Below are 16940 nucleotides of genomic sequence, written 5' to 3'. Positions count from 1 at the left end.
GGCAGCCCAATTACATTTATTTAACTAATTAAGTCTTTTGACCAATCAGATGAGCTCTGAAAAATATCTGATGTGATTGGTAAAAATGAATGGGAAAAAATATCAGAATTGGACTGCCTGTGTGAACGCGGCCTAAGTAGCTTTTAAGCGAGTGGTTAATGCATAATTACCTAACCTTTCCACAGATGACTAGAGAGACAACATATGAAGGACAATGACAAACTGCAGTCCTTTAATGCACCATATTCAATGGTCAGACATGACCGGATATAAAATAACAAACTTGACCGTTCCTCATTACCATCGGTTACATCTTCTCCAATATGTAATATCTGCATCAAGCCACATCTCCTGTCCTAGTCTCTTCATGTGGGCCCTGTGGACATAGTGGACTTGGGGAGAGTCACACACTGTTTAAGTCCGTTAAGATGTATTCATTCATGCCGTCATCCTCCCGGAGGCTCAGAGTACCTGGGGTCCATTAGGCATGATGCTTATCTCAGGGGGAAGAAGAGGGATGGAGGAAGAGGTTAAGGAGGGGACCACGGGGTGGTAATGGAGCTTTTGGAGTTAGCTTAATGCCTAGGATCAGAGAAATCAATGGAGAAATATCATTTGGACCCCCCTCCACCCCCCCCTCCTCGGTCTAAGTGGGTAGAGGTCAACGACAGTGAGGCGTCTGTCTGGTGAGACATGACTGAAGCCTCCGTTCCTCCACTGGTTGATCACACATGGGTCAGCAGTCCTGGATCTATGCATCTCTATCAGTCAGGGAGAATACCCCGGGGGCTGTTCCCGTGTGGTTTGCTAATGGTTGGCTGGTGACAGAGGGTGGATATAACCATCAATGCTAGATCTTTTGTACCTTTTTCCACTGGTCTTGAATCCTTCCTCTATCATTAGGCTGTCTTTTGAGTAATTTTGCCATTCTCTTCCACAGTATCTCTAGCTGAAGACAATGTTAAAGCCAATGTGAAAAAATTCATAGGCAAGATATTTGGCAGGCACATGCACTGATACACTGACATAGTTAATGTGATAAAAAAAAACTAGAACAAAAATGTTGATTGAATAAACTTGGCGTTTGGGCAGGAACAGTCCTTCATAGATAACTGGGGTTGGCTCTCCTGGATCGGAACCGGATCTCAGACAGCTTGGAGTTGATGCCGGTGCCAATTTGCCCCTTCCTGGCCAATGGGAAGCGGGCCAGCGTGGCATCTGCGGAGGGAGAGAGTGACAGCACAACAACAATTGGAGGAGGGAGGACAACGCAGGAGTGAGGAACAGCCATGTTTTACTTTAACTGTACCAGTTATGTATCTTTCTAATGATCGAGAAAGTGAGTGTGTTGTTTTCACTTATCAATGAATGATCAAGTGCACTTGGGAGAAAAATACAATGACAGGTGGTTGAAGGTTGTTGGTAAGGCTGTTGATCAGGGAATGTGTCAATAATACACGTACTATAGATGGCGTTTAGCTTGTGTGGGTCCAGGGCGGTGCGGTGGTTGGGGAACGTTGGTCTGCGGCTCCTCCCCCCTCGCAGGTTGCTGTTAAGCAGGGTGTCCATGTCGAACACGCCCAGCAACAGGGTGCGCGCCATCGCCGTGGGAGACTGCGTCTGATTGGCTGCATGCCAGGACCGCATTTCACAGAAGACACCGGAACCCGGGTATACCTCCACCTGGTTAACCTGCACAACCAATAGGGAGAGAGAGCAAATGTGGTCAGAATTAAAAACACATTTAGACCTTCATAACCTTTGGAGGAAGGTCTTTATCTGGAATGAACAGCATTTTTCCTTACATGGCCAGTCCCATTAACACAGTGTGTCTCTGAGCATGTCCTCATCACAGGTAGGTTGGATGCTGAGCCACACAGAGAGCTGTGGAGGTCGTCGTTCTCTGTGATGTCACTCAGCTCCAAGTCTCCGTCCACACTGTGCTCACTGATGGCCATCTCGGGTCCAAAGTTGGACATGCTTTCATTCATGTCCTGTGTCATAGCTGAGCGGTTGGACATGGGCTGATGATGGAGTGGAGAACTGAACCCTTGGCCAAAGTGTCCTGACACGGAGTGGTGGTGTGTGTACGTGTAGCTCTCGCCCCTCCCTGTTGCCGTAGAGACCGCATGTGGGGACACTGCAGGGTGGGGGGGCTGGTTGGCTTGGCCCAAGGTCTGCCACATGGTGGACAGCAGGCCAGGGATCTCTGGGGGATGACACCACAAAGAAAGAAGAAACTTTCATGAGGGAATGTGATCAGTCCAGAGCAGTTGAACTATACAATTACAGATGAAGTCGGAAGATTACATACACCTTAGCCAAATACATTTCAACTCAGTTTTTCACAATTCCTAACAATTAATCCAAATAAAAATTCCCTATCTTAGGTCAGTTAGGATCACCACTTTATTTTAAGAATGTGAAATGTCAAAATAATAGTAGAGAGAATGATTTATTTCAGCTTTTCTTTCTTTCATCGCATTCCCAGTGGGTCAGAAGTTTACATATACTCAATTAGTATTTGGTAGCATTGCCTTTAAATTGTTTAACTTGAGTCAAATGTTTCAGGTAGCCTTCCACAAGCTTCCCATTTTGGCCCATTCCTCCTGACAGAGCTGGTGTAACTGAGTCAGGTTTGTAGGCCTCCTTGCTCGCACACGCCTTTTCAGTTCTGCCCACATATTTTCTATAGGATTGAGGTCAGGGCTTTGTGATGGCCACTCCAGGACTTAGTTGTCCTTAAGCCATTTTGCCATAACTTTGGAAGTATGCTTGGGGTCATTTTCCATTTGGAAGACCCATTTGCGACCAAGCTTTTGTAACGGATGTGAAACGGCTAGCTTAGTTAGCGGTGCGCGCTAAATAGCGTTTCAATCGGTGACGTCACTTGCTCTGAGACCTTGAAGTAGTAGTTCCCCTTGCTCTGCAAGGGCCGCGGCTTTTGTGGAGCGATGGGTAACGATGCTTCGTGGGTGAATGTTGTTGATGTGTGCAGAGGGTCCCTGGTTCGCGCCCGGGTATGGGCGAGGGGACGGTCTAAAGTTATACACTTTAACTTCCTGACTGATGTCTTGAGATGTTGCTTCAATATATCCACATCATTTTCCGACCTCATGATGCCATCTATTTTGTGAAGTGCGCCAGTCTCTCCTGTAGCAAAGCACCCACACAACAAGATGCTGCCACCGTGCTTCACGGTTGGGATGGTGTTCTTCGGCTTGCAAGCCTCCCCCCTTTTCTTCCAAACATAACGACGGTTCTATTTTTGTTTCATCAGACCAGAGGACATTTCTCCAAAAAGTACGATCTTTGTCCCCATGTGCAGTTGCAAACCGTAGTCTAGCTGTTTTTATGGCGGTTTTGGAGCAGTGGCTTCTTCCTTGCTGAGCGGCCTTTCAGGTTATGTCGATATAGGACACATTTTACTGTGGATATAGATACTTTTGTACCAGTTTCCTCAAGCATCTTCACAAAGTCCTTTACTGTGGTTCTGGGATTGATTTGCACTTTTCGCACCAAAGTACGTTAATCTCTAGGAGACAGAACGCGTCTCCTTCCTGAGCAGTATGATGGCTGATTGGTCCCATGGTGTTTATACTTGCGTACTATTGTTTGTACAGATGAATGTGGTACCGTCAGGCGTTTGGAAATTGCTCCCAAGGATGAACCAGACTTGTAGAGGTCTACAATTTTTTTCTGAGGTCTTGGCTGATTTCTTTTGATTTTCCCATGATGTCAAGAGTTTGAAGGTAGGCCTGGAAATACATCTGCAGATACACCGCCAATTGACTCAAATGATGTCAATTAGCCTATCAGAAGCTTCTAAAGCCATGACATAATTTTCTTGAATTTTCCAAGCTGTTTAAAGGCCCAGTCAACTTAGTGTTGACTGTTGAATTGTGATACACTGGAATTGTGATACAGTGAATTATAAGTGAAATAATCTGTCTGTAAACAATTGTTGGAAAAATTACATGTACAAAGTAGATGTCCTAACTGACTTGCCAAAACTATAGTTTGTTAACAAGAAATTTGTGGAGTGGTTGAAAAACAAGTTTTAATGACTTCAACCTAAGTGTATGTTAACTTCTGACTTCAACTGTATATTGATTTTACTCATCCTCACCCTTCACTAGCATGTTATGTAGCCGTTGGTTTTCAGCTGCCATTTCGACCTTCTCTTTCTCCAGTTCCCGAACACGCGACCTGAGGAACTGGAGCTCTGTAGTGTGGGAAGGGTTAAATATGTCCATCTCCATCTTCATTGTCTGTGAAGGAAAGAGAAACGCAGATGGCTGATGAGTGAATGGTTTTGAAAGACACTTTCCATCTACTGTATTGTGTTGCCAAGATCTCTTATTTTTAAGTGATCTAGGTTGTGGCGTCAAACAGTCTTTAAATGGCTACAACAGAACAAAGAGGTTTATGTACTCAGTGCAACAAACACTTATAACACCTCCCATCTATGGATCTGTCACCTTCTTTTGTGACCACACAAATCTAGGGCTGTGAAGGTAATGGAATTTTGGATGACGGTTATTGGTCAGACAAATTACCACAGTTACCATTATAAGGGACAGTTAGAAAATGACTGGTAGTGTAATAAAAAAATCCCCCCCACCAACGTAACAAATATGATCACATTACCCTCCCTGTAGTGCTGTAAAATAAATTGCACACCTTCCGACCCTCATTGAATTAATTCATGATTATGACCACAAATAATAACTGTAGTGACCCTGTGTTTATAAACGTGGATATCGACTTTGTCACTTCAGTATGCTTTTGTGGCACAGTGATGTCACGCAGGGTTACGGGCCAGAAGGTTGAGGATTCACCGACCACCACAGAGGAGCTAACTCTCCCTGCCTGTTTCATTACACTACGATCCGAGCCGGCTGCAGACAATGATCAGCTAGGGGGAAATCAGGTGTTCAATATGTTGATGCTATATTTATAAAATATATGTAACACATTTTCCACCAACAGGTTTCTGTGCCAATGCACCATACAACCAATAAGCAAAACATAACTGCATACCGATTACCAACTTTGGGCTCTTCAACATCATGGTTTGCGTTTTCAACTAGACTAGGCCTATGTCAATCTGGACAAACAGAAAATACATCCCTCCCTACATGGTACCCAGTACCGAAGGCTTGGCTTGACAATCTTTAAATGTCATTAAACTTTTAGTGATTTGTAACAGATGTCTCTTTCCATTCATTGAATGGCCTGTGCACAGTTTGGATGCTGGAATTATATTGGACTGGACGAATGTGCGCAGGTAGCCTACAGAAGACTTTTGAAGAACCAAAATCCGATTAAAACATTGTGAGTGATTGTGTTTATGCCACACATAAAAAGGATAACACATTTTAAAAGTTAAATTACAAATATTTAGGCTATAATGAAGCGTTCGGTTCTATGTGCGTGAGGAATAGGCACTCGGATTGGAGAGGAGGCAGAGCGTGCCTTAAGCTTTCCTGAATAACTGGGCTCGGAGCATATGTGGCCACATTATTAAAGAAAGACTTGAGAATGATAATCTGCAACAGTCAGCGCATTTTAGTATCAGAAGTATGAATACAGCCAGACTGGCCTGCTACTGTGCCTTTCTAGACATTATAAACTGTCGAGAGTAGCCCCACAACTGATCCAAATGGAATGAAACATTCAAATCACAGCGTTTTTGAGCTGTTAATCAAATGACACGTTCACTGCAGTTTAAAGGCCTGGAGTACAATTTTGTGCTCACTTGAAAACAATAATGCAATTTTTCATTGCATTGTGGTGTTGTAGGCTAGTCTAGGTAGGATAATTGTATTGTCCCTAAACAAGATCAATAGGGGAGCATTTTGAGCTGTGTGTCTCATGTCTTCACGGTCCTTTCATGCGTAATGATGCACCTTCCTCTCCACTGCGCTGAGCTCCTCCCCTTTGTTCTTGTGGATTTATATAGAACATTGGTGAAGCTTCAATGATTTTATGTGTGCCAGTCTGACATTTAAAAAAGCAATAATTTCCTTAAAGGTTCTGTATATCATAAAGCTACCTCTACGTTTAAATGTGTCACCTTCGACAGACAATGGTGACAGACATTCACAGAAAGCTATGACAAACACGTACGAGGAAAGGACTATAAATAGCAGCATTTCAAAAACGCTGACATTAGCAATGTTCCAAAAAAAGCTAGGCAAAACAAATCATTTTATATAATTAATTATATAGAAAAACTTAGAATTCCCCTCACACAGAAACTAAAATGTCACTACGAAGGCTTTTATGAAGATTTGATTAAAATTAAGTTTCATTGTTCTTAAAGTTATCTATTTGTTTTTTTCTCTCACTATTTCAGGAAAATAAAATGCTGGAGATTATAGACGTTCCCCGAAGGGAAACCCCCCCCCCCAAATATTATAATCTGTCATCGCACTCATTAATATGCAAATTGAATCGTGTTTAGTCAATCATTTTACCGTGCAAGTTGGGTTGTTATATGCCACATCATATTTGAAGAGATGCAGAAAACATTACGTTGATGCATTTTCAATTTGAATATTAATGAAGTTTACATAATTTACCGGTTCCTGGGATTTAACAGGTCCTTGCATTTATTAGTGTACACAACAAACATTTTTACAATGCACTGCTTCAAAAAAGGCAATCCGTTTTTTCCCAATCTTACATTTTTGATACATTTTCTATAGGTGGAGAATACAGAGTAAAGCTGACACTACAATCATCTGTGGTGGACTAATATGGGAATGAGAGAGCAGCCTTCAACAAAAGGAAATTTATATAATTCATTATTATTCTGTTAAATTATTTTCTAACATAACTTGATGTATACATATATGTAAATATATGAGTTGATATCACCAGTCTGATTATCAGCAGATATCTCTAAAAGAGTGTCAAACCTAGGCCGCGTTCAGCAGGATACAATGGTTGGTGTGAAACATTTGATTCAACAGAAACGGTGCTGTTCTGAACAACCAATTGAAGAACGCTGTGATTATGGCCACCCAAAGGTGATTGTGTTATGATTATGATTCATAGCTATTAAATACCTTGCCCAAACAGTTGTCCCTTATAGGGAGATGGCTTTGTGAATAAGAGGCTTCTTCACCTGAGATTGGACTCTAAAGAAGTTTGTAGATGTTTTTAAAGATGTTTGTAGTGTAACAGAGGTAAGAAAGTGCCATAAGCTCACTCCACTTGAAATATCTCCAATGTTGCTTTTGAATAGCTTAACTGGTTCGTATATTGTCAGATGGGCGGTCACGTGTGCTGGCTAGGCAGAGGGCCCCAGGTCCAAGATGTGGTACAGACAGTTTACCCTGAGTTGTACTCAGAGAGGGAGGAAGCTAATACGGCTAAGTTAGATCATTGCTGCCGTGACACGGATCCGCAGTTGGGCACATCTCAACGGCTGGGGTTGCTATGGAGCGAGTTTAGAGGGGGTGAGTGTAACCGAGGTACAGTAGGAATGTACCGTAAGCTAACTCCACAGCTTCACTACATAGGCTAGTTTCACAACATTCACCCCCCTTTGACCTATTCCCCCACGAGAGACCACCCCATGTTGGGCGCCATTGTCACATGCAATGTAACATCCATTAAGTTTTTTTTTCTTCGAAAAAGGTTTTTGTAAAACATGCATCTTACATCAGATCATCTTGACACTTTCTCTGTCAAGCTTACTTTCATCACAGTCTATAAATCGGTTGCTCTCTTTTCATTGTCAGTATCCTTTATCTTTATGATGGATAATCATTTATTATACGTTATATATATAACATCTTCACATTTCCCAAAAAATGTAACGACAAGACACAAATTACAAAAATGTTCACCAATGTGGGCAATAACGCAATCCCACAAAATACACAACATGCGCAGCAGCAGAATAGCATAAAACAAAATGGAGCATTATCCAAGCAGGTTGCAGGCCGCATGGAAGCCTTTAGCGTAGCATATTTACTTCACACAAAATCGCCAAAAAATTCAAAGCACGCGCATAATTGTCACTGCCGGATTGAACATGCTCCCTGAACGCAGTTAATAAACCTAACAGGAAACCCCTACAGTAAAGTCTATAAAAGAACATGTGACTATTTGAGCTGTCATTGTGACTCTTCAGACAGTCACAAATTTGATAGCCAACTGACATTTACTCCTGAGGTGCTGACCTTTTGCACCCTCGACAACCACTGTGATTATTATTACTTGACCCTGCTGGTCATCTATGAACGTTTGAACATCTTGGCCATGTACTGTTATAATCTCCACCCGGCACAGCCAGAAGAGGACTGGCCACCCCTCAGAGCCTGGTTCCTCTCTAGGTTTCTTCCTAGGTTCTGGCCTTTCTAGGGAGTATTTCCGAGCCACCGTGCTTCTAAATCTGCATTGCTTGCAGTTTGGGATTTTAGGCTGGGTTTCTGTATAGCACTTTGTGACATCGGCTGATGAAAATGGGCTTTACAAATACATTTGATTGATGGGCCTATGCACAATCCACTACATAGACAACTCTGTCACAGATATAGTTTGTTTAACAAATCAGAAGCATTAGGGGAAATTATATCTTCTCCTATCCCAAAGCCTAGGCTATTTTCCTATCCAGTCCCAATCAGACTGAAAGCCAAAATCCTTACTCCTGTCTGGCCTCAGGGCCTGGACAGCTTGCTATCATCGACGGAAAAATGAATTCCCAAGTTTATCAAGACATTTTGCAGGAGAATGTTAGGCTATCTGTCTGCCAATTGAAGCTCAACAGAAGATTGGTGATGCAACAGAACAACGACCCAAAACACAGAAGTAAATCAACAACAGAATGGCTTCAATAGAAAAAATACACCTTCTGGAGTGGACCAGTCAGAGTCCTGATTGAGATGCTGAGGCATGACCTCAAGAGAGCAGTTCACACCAGACATCCCAAGAATATTGCTGAACTGAAACAGTATTGTAAAGAAGAATGGTCCAAAATTCCTCCTGACCGTAGTGCGGGTCTGATCCACAACTACAGAAAATGTTTGGTTGAGGTTATTGTTGCCAGAGGGTCAAGCAGTTATTAAATCCAAGGGTTCACATACCTTTCCCGCCCTGCACTGTGATTGTTTACACGGTGTGTTCAATAAAGATGAAAACGTATAATTATTTGTGTGTTATTAGTTTAAGCAGACTGAGTTTGTCTATTGTTGTGACCTAGATGAAGATAAGATCACATTTTAGGACCAATTTATGCAGACATCCAGGTATTTCCAAAGGGTTCATATACTTTTTCTTGCCACTGTATATAGTACCAGTCAAAAGTTTGGACACACCTACTCATTTCAGGGTTGTTCTTTATTTTGACTATATTCTACATTGTAGAATAATTGTGAAGACATCAAAAACGATGAGAACACATATGGAATCATGTAGTAACCAAAAAAGTGTTAAACAAATCAAAATATATGTTATATTTGAGATTCTTCAAAGTAGCCACCCTTTGCCTTGATGATAGCTTCACACACTCTTGGCATTCTCTCAACCAGTTTCATGAGGTAATCACCTGGATTGAATTTCAATTAACAGGTGTGCCTTGTTAAAAGTTCATTTGTGGAATTTCTTTCCTTCTTAATGCGTTTGAGCCAATCAGTTGTGTTGTGACAAGGTAGGGGTAGTATACAGAAGATAGCCCTATTTGGAAAAATACCAAGAACAGCTCAAATAAGCAATGAGAAGTAACAGTCCATCATTACTTTAAGACACTTTAAGACATGAAAGTAAGTCAATCCAGAACATTTCAAGAACTTTTGAAAGTTTCTTCAAGTGCAGTCATAAATACCATCAAGCGCTATGATGAAACTGGTTCTTATGAGGACCACCACAGGAAAGGAAGACCCAGAGTTACCTCTGCTGCAGAGGATACGATCATTAGAGTTAACTGTACCTCAGAAATTGCAACCAAAATAAATGGTTCACAGAGTTCAAGTAACAGACGCATCTCAACATCAACTGTTCAGAGGAGACTGCGTGAATCAGGCCTCGAATTGCTGCAAAGAAACCACTAAAGGACATCAATAAGATGAAGAGACTTGCTTGGTCCAAGAAACACGAGCAATGGACATTAGACTGGTGGAAATCTGTCCTTTGGTCTGATGAGTCCATATTTGATATTTTTGGTTCTAACCACTGTGTCTTTGTGAGGCGCAGCGTAGGTGAACGGATGATTGAATGAGTAGGTGTTCTAAAACTTTTGACCGGTAGTGAATGTAAATGTGATATTTCAGCTTTTGTAGTTTTATTTTGGCAAAATATATTAAAAATCTGTTTTTGCTTGGTCATTCTGGGGAATTGTATGTAGATTAGTGAGGAAATAAAACCATTTATTACGTTTTTAGAATAAGGTAACGTAGCAAAATGTGGAAAGAGTCAAGGGGCCTGCACACTCCGAATGCACTGTATACACTTCATGGCCAAAAGTATGTGGCACCTGCTTGTCGAACACATCATTCTAAAATCATGGGTATTAATATGGACTTGGTCCCCCCTTTGCTGTGACAACAGCCTCCACTCTTCTGGCTTTCCACTAGATGTTGGAACATTGCTGCGGGGAGTTGCTTCCAATCAGAAAGAAGAGCATTAGTGAGGTCAGGCACTGATGTAGGGCGATTAGGCCTGGCTCGCAGACGGCGTTCCAATTCATCCCAAAGGTGTTCAATGGGGTTGATGTCAGGGCTCTGTGCAGGCCAGGCAGGCAGCGTTCTCCTGGCATCCGCCAAATCCAGATTTGTCCGTCGGACTGCCAGATGGTGAAGCGTGATTCATCACACCAGAGAACGTGTTTCCACTGCTCCAGAGTCCAAAGACGGTGAGCTTTACACCGCTCCAGCCAACGCTGGGCATTGCGCATAGTGATTTTAGGCATTTGCACGCCCATGGAAACCCATTTCATGTAGCTCCCAAAGAAGCAGTTATTGTGCTGACATTGCTTCCAGAGGCAGTTTGGTAGTGAGTGTTGCAACCGAGGACAGACAATTTGTACGCGCTGTGTGCTTCAGCACTTGGCGGTCCCGTTCTGTGAGCTTGTGTGGCGTACCACTTTGCGGCTGAGTCATTGTTGCTCCTAGACGTTTCCACTTCACAAAAACAGCACTTACAGTTGACCGGGGTAGCTCTAGCAGGGCAGAAATTTGACAAACTGACTTGTTAGAAACGTGGCTTCCTATGATGGTGACACGTTTAAAGTCACTGAGCTCTTCAGTATGGCCATCCTACTCCCAATGTTTGTCTATGGAGATTGCATGGCTGTGTGCTCGACTGTATACACCTGTCACCAATGGGTGTGGCTGAAATAGCAGAATACACTAATATGAAGGGGTGTCCACATACTTTTCTATATAAAGTGTATACATATACAGTGCATTCAGAAAGTATTCAGACCCCTTGACTTTTTCAACATTTTGTTACATTACAGCCTTATTCTAAAATGGATGATATTGTTTTTTCCCCTCCTCAATCTACACACAATACCCCATAATGACAAAGCAAAAAAAAGTATATATTTTTTAACATTTTTGCAAATGTATTAAAAACAAAAAACAGAAATATCACATTTACATAAGTACAAATGGAAATTACAATATTTTCTAAATTATTGTTTTTGTGCTCAGCCAGGCCTTTCCTTCGAAATGGCTATCCGTGTTTTGACCTAAGGGACTTATTGAAATTTACAGAATGGTGACCTGGAGGAAAATGGCAAAGGGTCATGCTTTTTCAATTTCAGTCAAGGGGAGGGTTAAGTATTTTTTTAAATCTAGTCCAGGGGAGGGTTATGTAATTGATTAAATGTTTTAGAATTAGTTGCTTATTGTCTCTGATTCTCCATAGGCTATATAGGCTATCTAGTGTGGTCTCAAATCAAATGATCCATAGCCTATAGGCTACGAAGTGCATGCTCAGAGAAGCACAGGCAAAGTTATATTTCTAAGATTGGTGCTGGGATGGTTTAAATTAAACTAGGCTGCATTACACACTGCAATGGATATTCCAACCCTGAGCCCCAGCCTGCTCTGCTTTGTGTGAGCTGCTTAACCAATGGCTGTACTGTGTAGGGCTACGATGGCATTTCAGGAGGAGAGTGAAAGGTTTCTTCCAAAAGTATATTTGATTAGGTTCTGTTCAGTTTGAGAAAGAGAGTACGAAGATGAAAGGACCAGAGGTCAACTTTGATAGCTTGCTGCTACTATATTTGAATTTATTAAAAACAATATGTTTCTTTCCCATGATGTATTTTTCAGAGTTATTGACCTCACAATAAGCCAGACTCGAGTAACTTACATTGTGGTGCTGAAACTTGAAGCAGCAGCCGTGGCACAATCAATTGGAAATGGACAGCTCATGGTGCTGAAAGTAGTCAAATTCGAGTAGGCATAATTCATTTAAACTGTCTTTACTAACAAGAGGGCTTTGTGTTGGAGCCTATTTCTTCCCATTTAAGAAATAAGAGGTACACCTACCTGTTTGACAGATGAAATTAGGCTATAGGCTGCTATAGCCATAGATTTGTGGGTCAAATCCACCACCCACCATGCACTCTTTAAATAGTCCTTCACTGACACAAACGTAGGCTGTTAAGTTAAAACAATACTCAAATTGAGGGGGTATGAGAGGGTATGCCATAGGCCTAACTTTTATTGAAGAAAATGGCAACAAAAAAAACATGTTAGCTTAAGATTGAGAAGAAAATAAAAACGGATACAATTATATAAAAGTGATCTATAACGGTGATTTGGTCCCAATGCTTTATGCTAGAAACAAGCTTTAAAATACCTGGGAAAGACGTCACTCCAATGCATATGAGGATATCATTGTTTAGTTTCTTTGACATTCAGAGGCCGACTTTGCTTGTGAAGTAATCTAATTCTGTCACTATCAATTTATTAAGCTATTCACTTTCTGTACAATAGAAGATGTTTAAACCCAGACAGCTTTTAGGGAAACACGTGTGACCTGCTGTTGTTGGGATAAGAGTAGGTTAAGAGTAGAGTAGCCAGCAGTTAAAACTAAAACATTTCTAAGTAGTTAGGTCCACTATGTCTGGGGTGGAAAGGTAGGCCTAACTTCTGAAAGTACAGTAGTACCATGCTCAGATTCCTAATGACGTTTCAGATTTAATTATTTGCAAACAGGGACAGTTTTGTTGCAAACAAGATACACAAATTTGGCATTAGAGAAATATGATAAGATGAACTCTCTGTCCATTCTTAGCCTGTAATTCCCGTAATTAGTGTTGTGTTAATAAGACATCCAGCTAATATATACAATTATGAGAATTGCATATCATCTATATAAAAGGCAATTTTTTTCTGGGACCTGCAAATACGATGATAGATTCATGCAAAGCTTTTACTATAAAGGAGATCTTTCCAACCCTAGTCCTGTCCACGGTTGTTTACGAACCCACAACCTTCTAGCCCGCAGCCCTGTGAGCTATCAAAATTCCCACGTTACCATTTAATGCTTACAGGATGAAGAACAGCTCAAACTGAATATCTAAGGCTCTGTTCTGTCCAATAAGTGAGAGTAAACGGTAGACATGTTATACATCTGCTATACACTTTGCTTTAATTATTATTTTGGGTATAGGGGAGGGTCATTTTTTATTTTTTCAAGCGTTCAGGGAGGGTAAGGTCAAATCCATTTTGCTTAAGGGAGGGCTGATTTTCTCCATGTAACCCTTATTATAAGTAACGTTCACTCCCTAAGACTTACAAACTCACAGGCTTTTGTTAATATGTTCAGTCTCCCCAAAAAGCATGTCCATTTTACCTAAAAATCCACAATTATTTTCTTTATATCTCCAACATGACAATATGTATAAGTCCTATCTTTGGGGTATACACCTCCCCCCAAGGAGTGCTATAGACACACACATCAAAAGTTGAATTTCTATTTTGTGAGCCATTACAGTTTTTCTCAATCGTATACAAGCATTTTTTGGAACGATGTTGATTTTCAAAACAGAGACCACAAGACACAGATCTGTGTGGCCTTTTGCAAGACAGTAAATGCATTTAAAAAATGTAGATTAGTTGCCTTCTCAAAACATAAATACATTCATCAAAAGAACCTGACAGCCTGCAAAAAGATGAACGCAACCTTGAGTCCAAGCAGACAAAACAGAAAGTTAGTCTGTATTTTAAAAACCCCAGTAGATCAATACATTTTCTTTGCAGTCACTAAAATGTGATGATCAAAATTGGAAATACAAGTATCCAAAGGTGCAGAATTATGGGCAATTACTATCATTTTAACTATATTCCACCAAATACTGTTATTACACATCAAATGTTATTCCTGGATTATTATTATTTTTTTTAAAAGTATATTGTGTGCAGGATCCATTACATGTAATCTGTATCATCACAATACAATTCCATGTATTTAATACACACGCTGGTTTGCTCATAGTTGTGTACACTTTCCATTGGCACAAAGAAACCCAATCCACAACAGAAATAAGACCAGAGTGGAAGAGGCCACGTTAAGCACATCATTAATTATTAAACCCTTTACACTTGTGGAAATTGGCCTAAAAGGATAGGGCTAAATTGAAATGCTTCTTACAGAAGAAATATAGAAAGCATATGCATAACCATAGTAGCAATTAAAAGGGAAAATGATTAGACTAAAGGTGATGACAGAACAGTTCACCTGACAAGACTGAATCCAAACAGTACACTATTAACTTTATGTGCATTTTACATTTTACTGTACGCCGCATTTGTTAATAACAAAATACTCTGGAAACATTCAGTAACATGATAAGAATATTCTCTGAAAATTTGGCGTAGGTGCAACATAAGACCATAAAATGACAAGGGTTTGAGTGAGAGGACTAACTGGTGTTTCAAAATGGCCACACACCTCTCCAAAGTGTGCACAGTTCCTAAGTAACTTCAGTGCACTTATGACTCAAAGAACAGTCTTAAAATATACGTTTTTGTTGTTGTTGCTCTCCTAGCTGTGCCATTGAGGAACTAGAGCAAGCACACTTGTAGTTGTTTTGAACACAGACCTGCATCCCTGCCTTTACACAATTACTGTTGTTTAAACATGACTAGCTAAATTATACAATTATAAAAAAACAATTCATATCTGAGTTGTCCCTGTCGAAATCCGAGACGTCTATGCATATTCATGAGGCTAGCATTGCATCTCATTCTCCATTGAAAACAAGTGGTTGAAGTCAACACCCTCATCGAATATTCAAAAAAGTATCCAAATAACAAGATGCATCCACCCACTCCAAAAAGAGGAATAGGCGAGAGCTTGAGAGCCTGTCATTTCGCTAAGTGGACTACAAATCCCATTGTTAGGGCGGAGATATAGGCATCTCGTCATTATATCCAGTATCTCTGGGATTGTTTGTCATTGCAGCCGACAGTGCAGGCGACTACCGACTGACTGATCTACAAATCACCTTACACTATAAATAACTACTCATTATTATTTGTAGATCAGTCAGTCAGAATTGACCAATGATACATTACGGTTTGATCCTCTCGAACATAACCACTGACACAACTGATATGAATTCAAACTTGAGTTGTGTGGTTTGATGAATTCTATTCATTTTGCCATTGGGCAGAGCGAGAGAATGACTAACAAAATCAATGAGGGCCTCCTTGAGGTCAAATCAAATCAATTTGTATTTGTCACATGCACCGAATACAACCGGTGTAGACATTACAGTGAAATGCGTACTTACAAGCCCTTAACCAACAATGCAGTTTTAAGAAAATACCCCCAAAAAAGTAAGAGAGAAGAATAACAAATTATTAAAGAGCAGCAGTAAATAACAATAGCGAGGCTACATACAGGGGGTGCCGGGAAAGAGTCAATGTACGGGGGCACCGGCATCGAGGTAATATGTTGATGTAGGTAGAGTTATTAAAGTGACAGGGCCCCTAGGCAAGTGTCCTGCGGGCTCGCTCGTTATTCGGCCATGATTACTACACATTTAGATAGCTGGTTAGATTCATTTACCAACCTAAAAATTGTTCGCTGACATGACTAATCGAATTCCTAAAAAATGTGTTTTTGTTGTTTTATTGTCAGCGGCCCACTAGAGGCTGCGGGCATAAGCGACGTTGGCTAGCCGAATAGAATAGATTACATTGAAGACAGCATCACTAGGCACCCCATTTAGTATTACTCTTTATACAGTACCTAGACAGCTGACCGCTAAAGTGTGAATGGTCCATCATAACAAAAGCGAGGTGGTGGATTAACAAATATGAAGCTGGTCACCTGCAGTAGACACTGAATGAACACTATTAGCATAGGAATTATAATAATTTAGGATCTCTATGATGAACACGTCATATGTAGTAAGCTCTTTCCAAATGTGACCAAACACACCAACGTGCAACCTAGATTGTGAAATTACTTGAAGTACTGAGGGAAAACAGTCTTACTCTATTATTGCAAATGCTAGCCGTCTCTATTCTTTGTTGTAGGATCATGCATTCGTGATTCCGCTCCACCTCACATTTAGACGGCTGTGATTCCGGCATTTCTTGCATATTATCACGCGAATATCTAATGTGACTTGAAGTTATATTCCTTAAATGGTAATGTATCCGTTTCCAAATGCAATAGTCGCGTATTTGCTGTCAACAACGGACGTTATCAAAACATTGAAAGTGAAAGCAAGCACGCTGTAAAAAAAAATATATATATATGTCCGGTGTTTAAAGCGATAGTTTCCGGTATGACGTCACGTGCAATACTCTATCAAAGCGTTTCTCAAATGTACTGTCTTTGACTGTATTCCTTTTCCCTCTCCACAGATGCTGTTTGTAGTATACATTCGTAGTATGATTATGTCTGGTACAATGTATGTATATATTTTGCAATATGAAACTGCTCAATGGCTATTT

The 16940-nt window shown here is 40.8% G+C and overlaps 1 protein-coding gene across 1 annotated transcript; it reads right to left on the bottom strand.

The window, feature by feature from the left end:
• Positions 1-215: 215 nt before the first annotated feature.
• LOC112253305 lies at positions 216-16738 on the bottom strand. The gene is made up of 5 exons (XM_024425311.2): positions 16476-16738; positions 4130-4271; positions 1806-2209; positions 1464-1692; positions 216-1218 (listed from the first exon to the last, which is right to left on the bottom strand). The coding sequence occupies exons 1-5, from the start codon at positions 16581-16583 to the stop codon at positions 1103-1105; spliced, it is 999 nt and encodes a 332-aa protein (XP_024281079.1). The 5' UTR covers positions 16584-16738; the 3' UTR covers positions 216-1102.
• Positions 16739-16940: the final 202 nt, after the last annotated feature.

Source organism: Oncorhynchus tshawytscha, linkage group LG01 (assembly GCF_018296145.1).
Source record: "Oncorhynchus tshawytscha isolate Ot180627B linkage group LG01, Otsh_v2.0, whole genome shotgun sequence".
Lineage (NCBI taxonomy): Eukaryota > Metazoa > Chordata > Actinopteri > Salmoniformes > Salmonidae > Oncorhynchus > Oncorhynchus tshawytscha.
The sequence above is the reverse complement of the archived record's forward strand: the minus strand, read 5'-3'. Positions and strand labels throughout refer to the sequence as shown.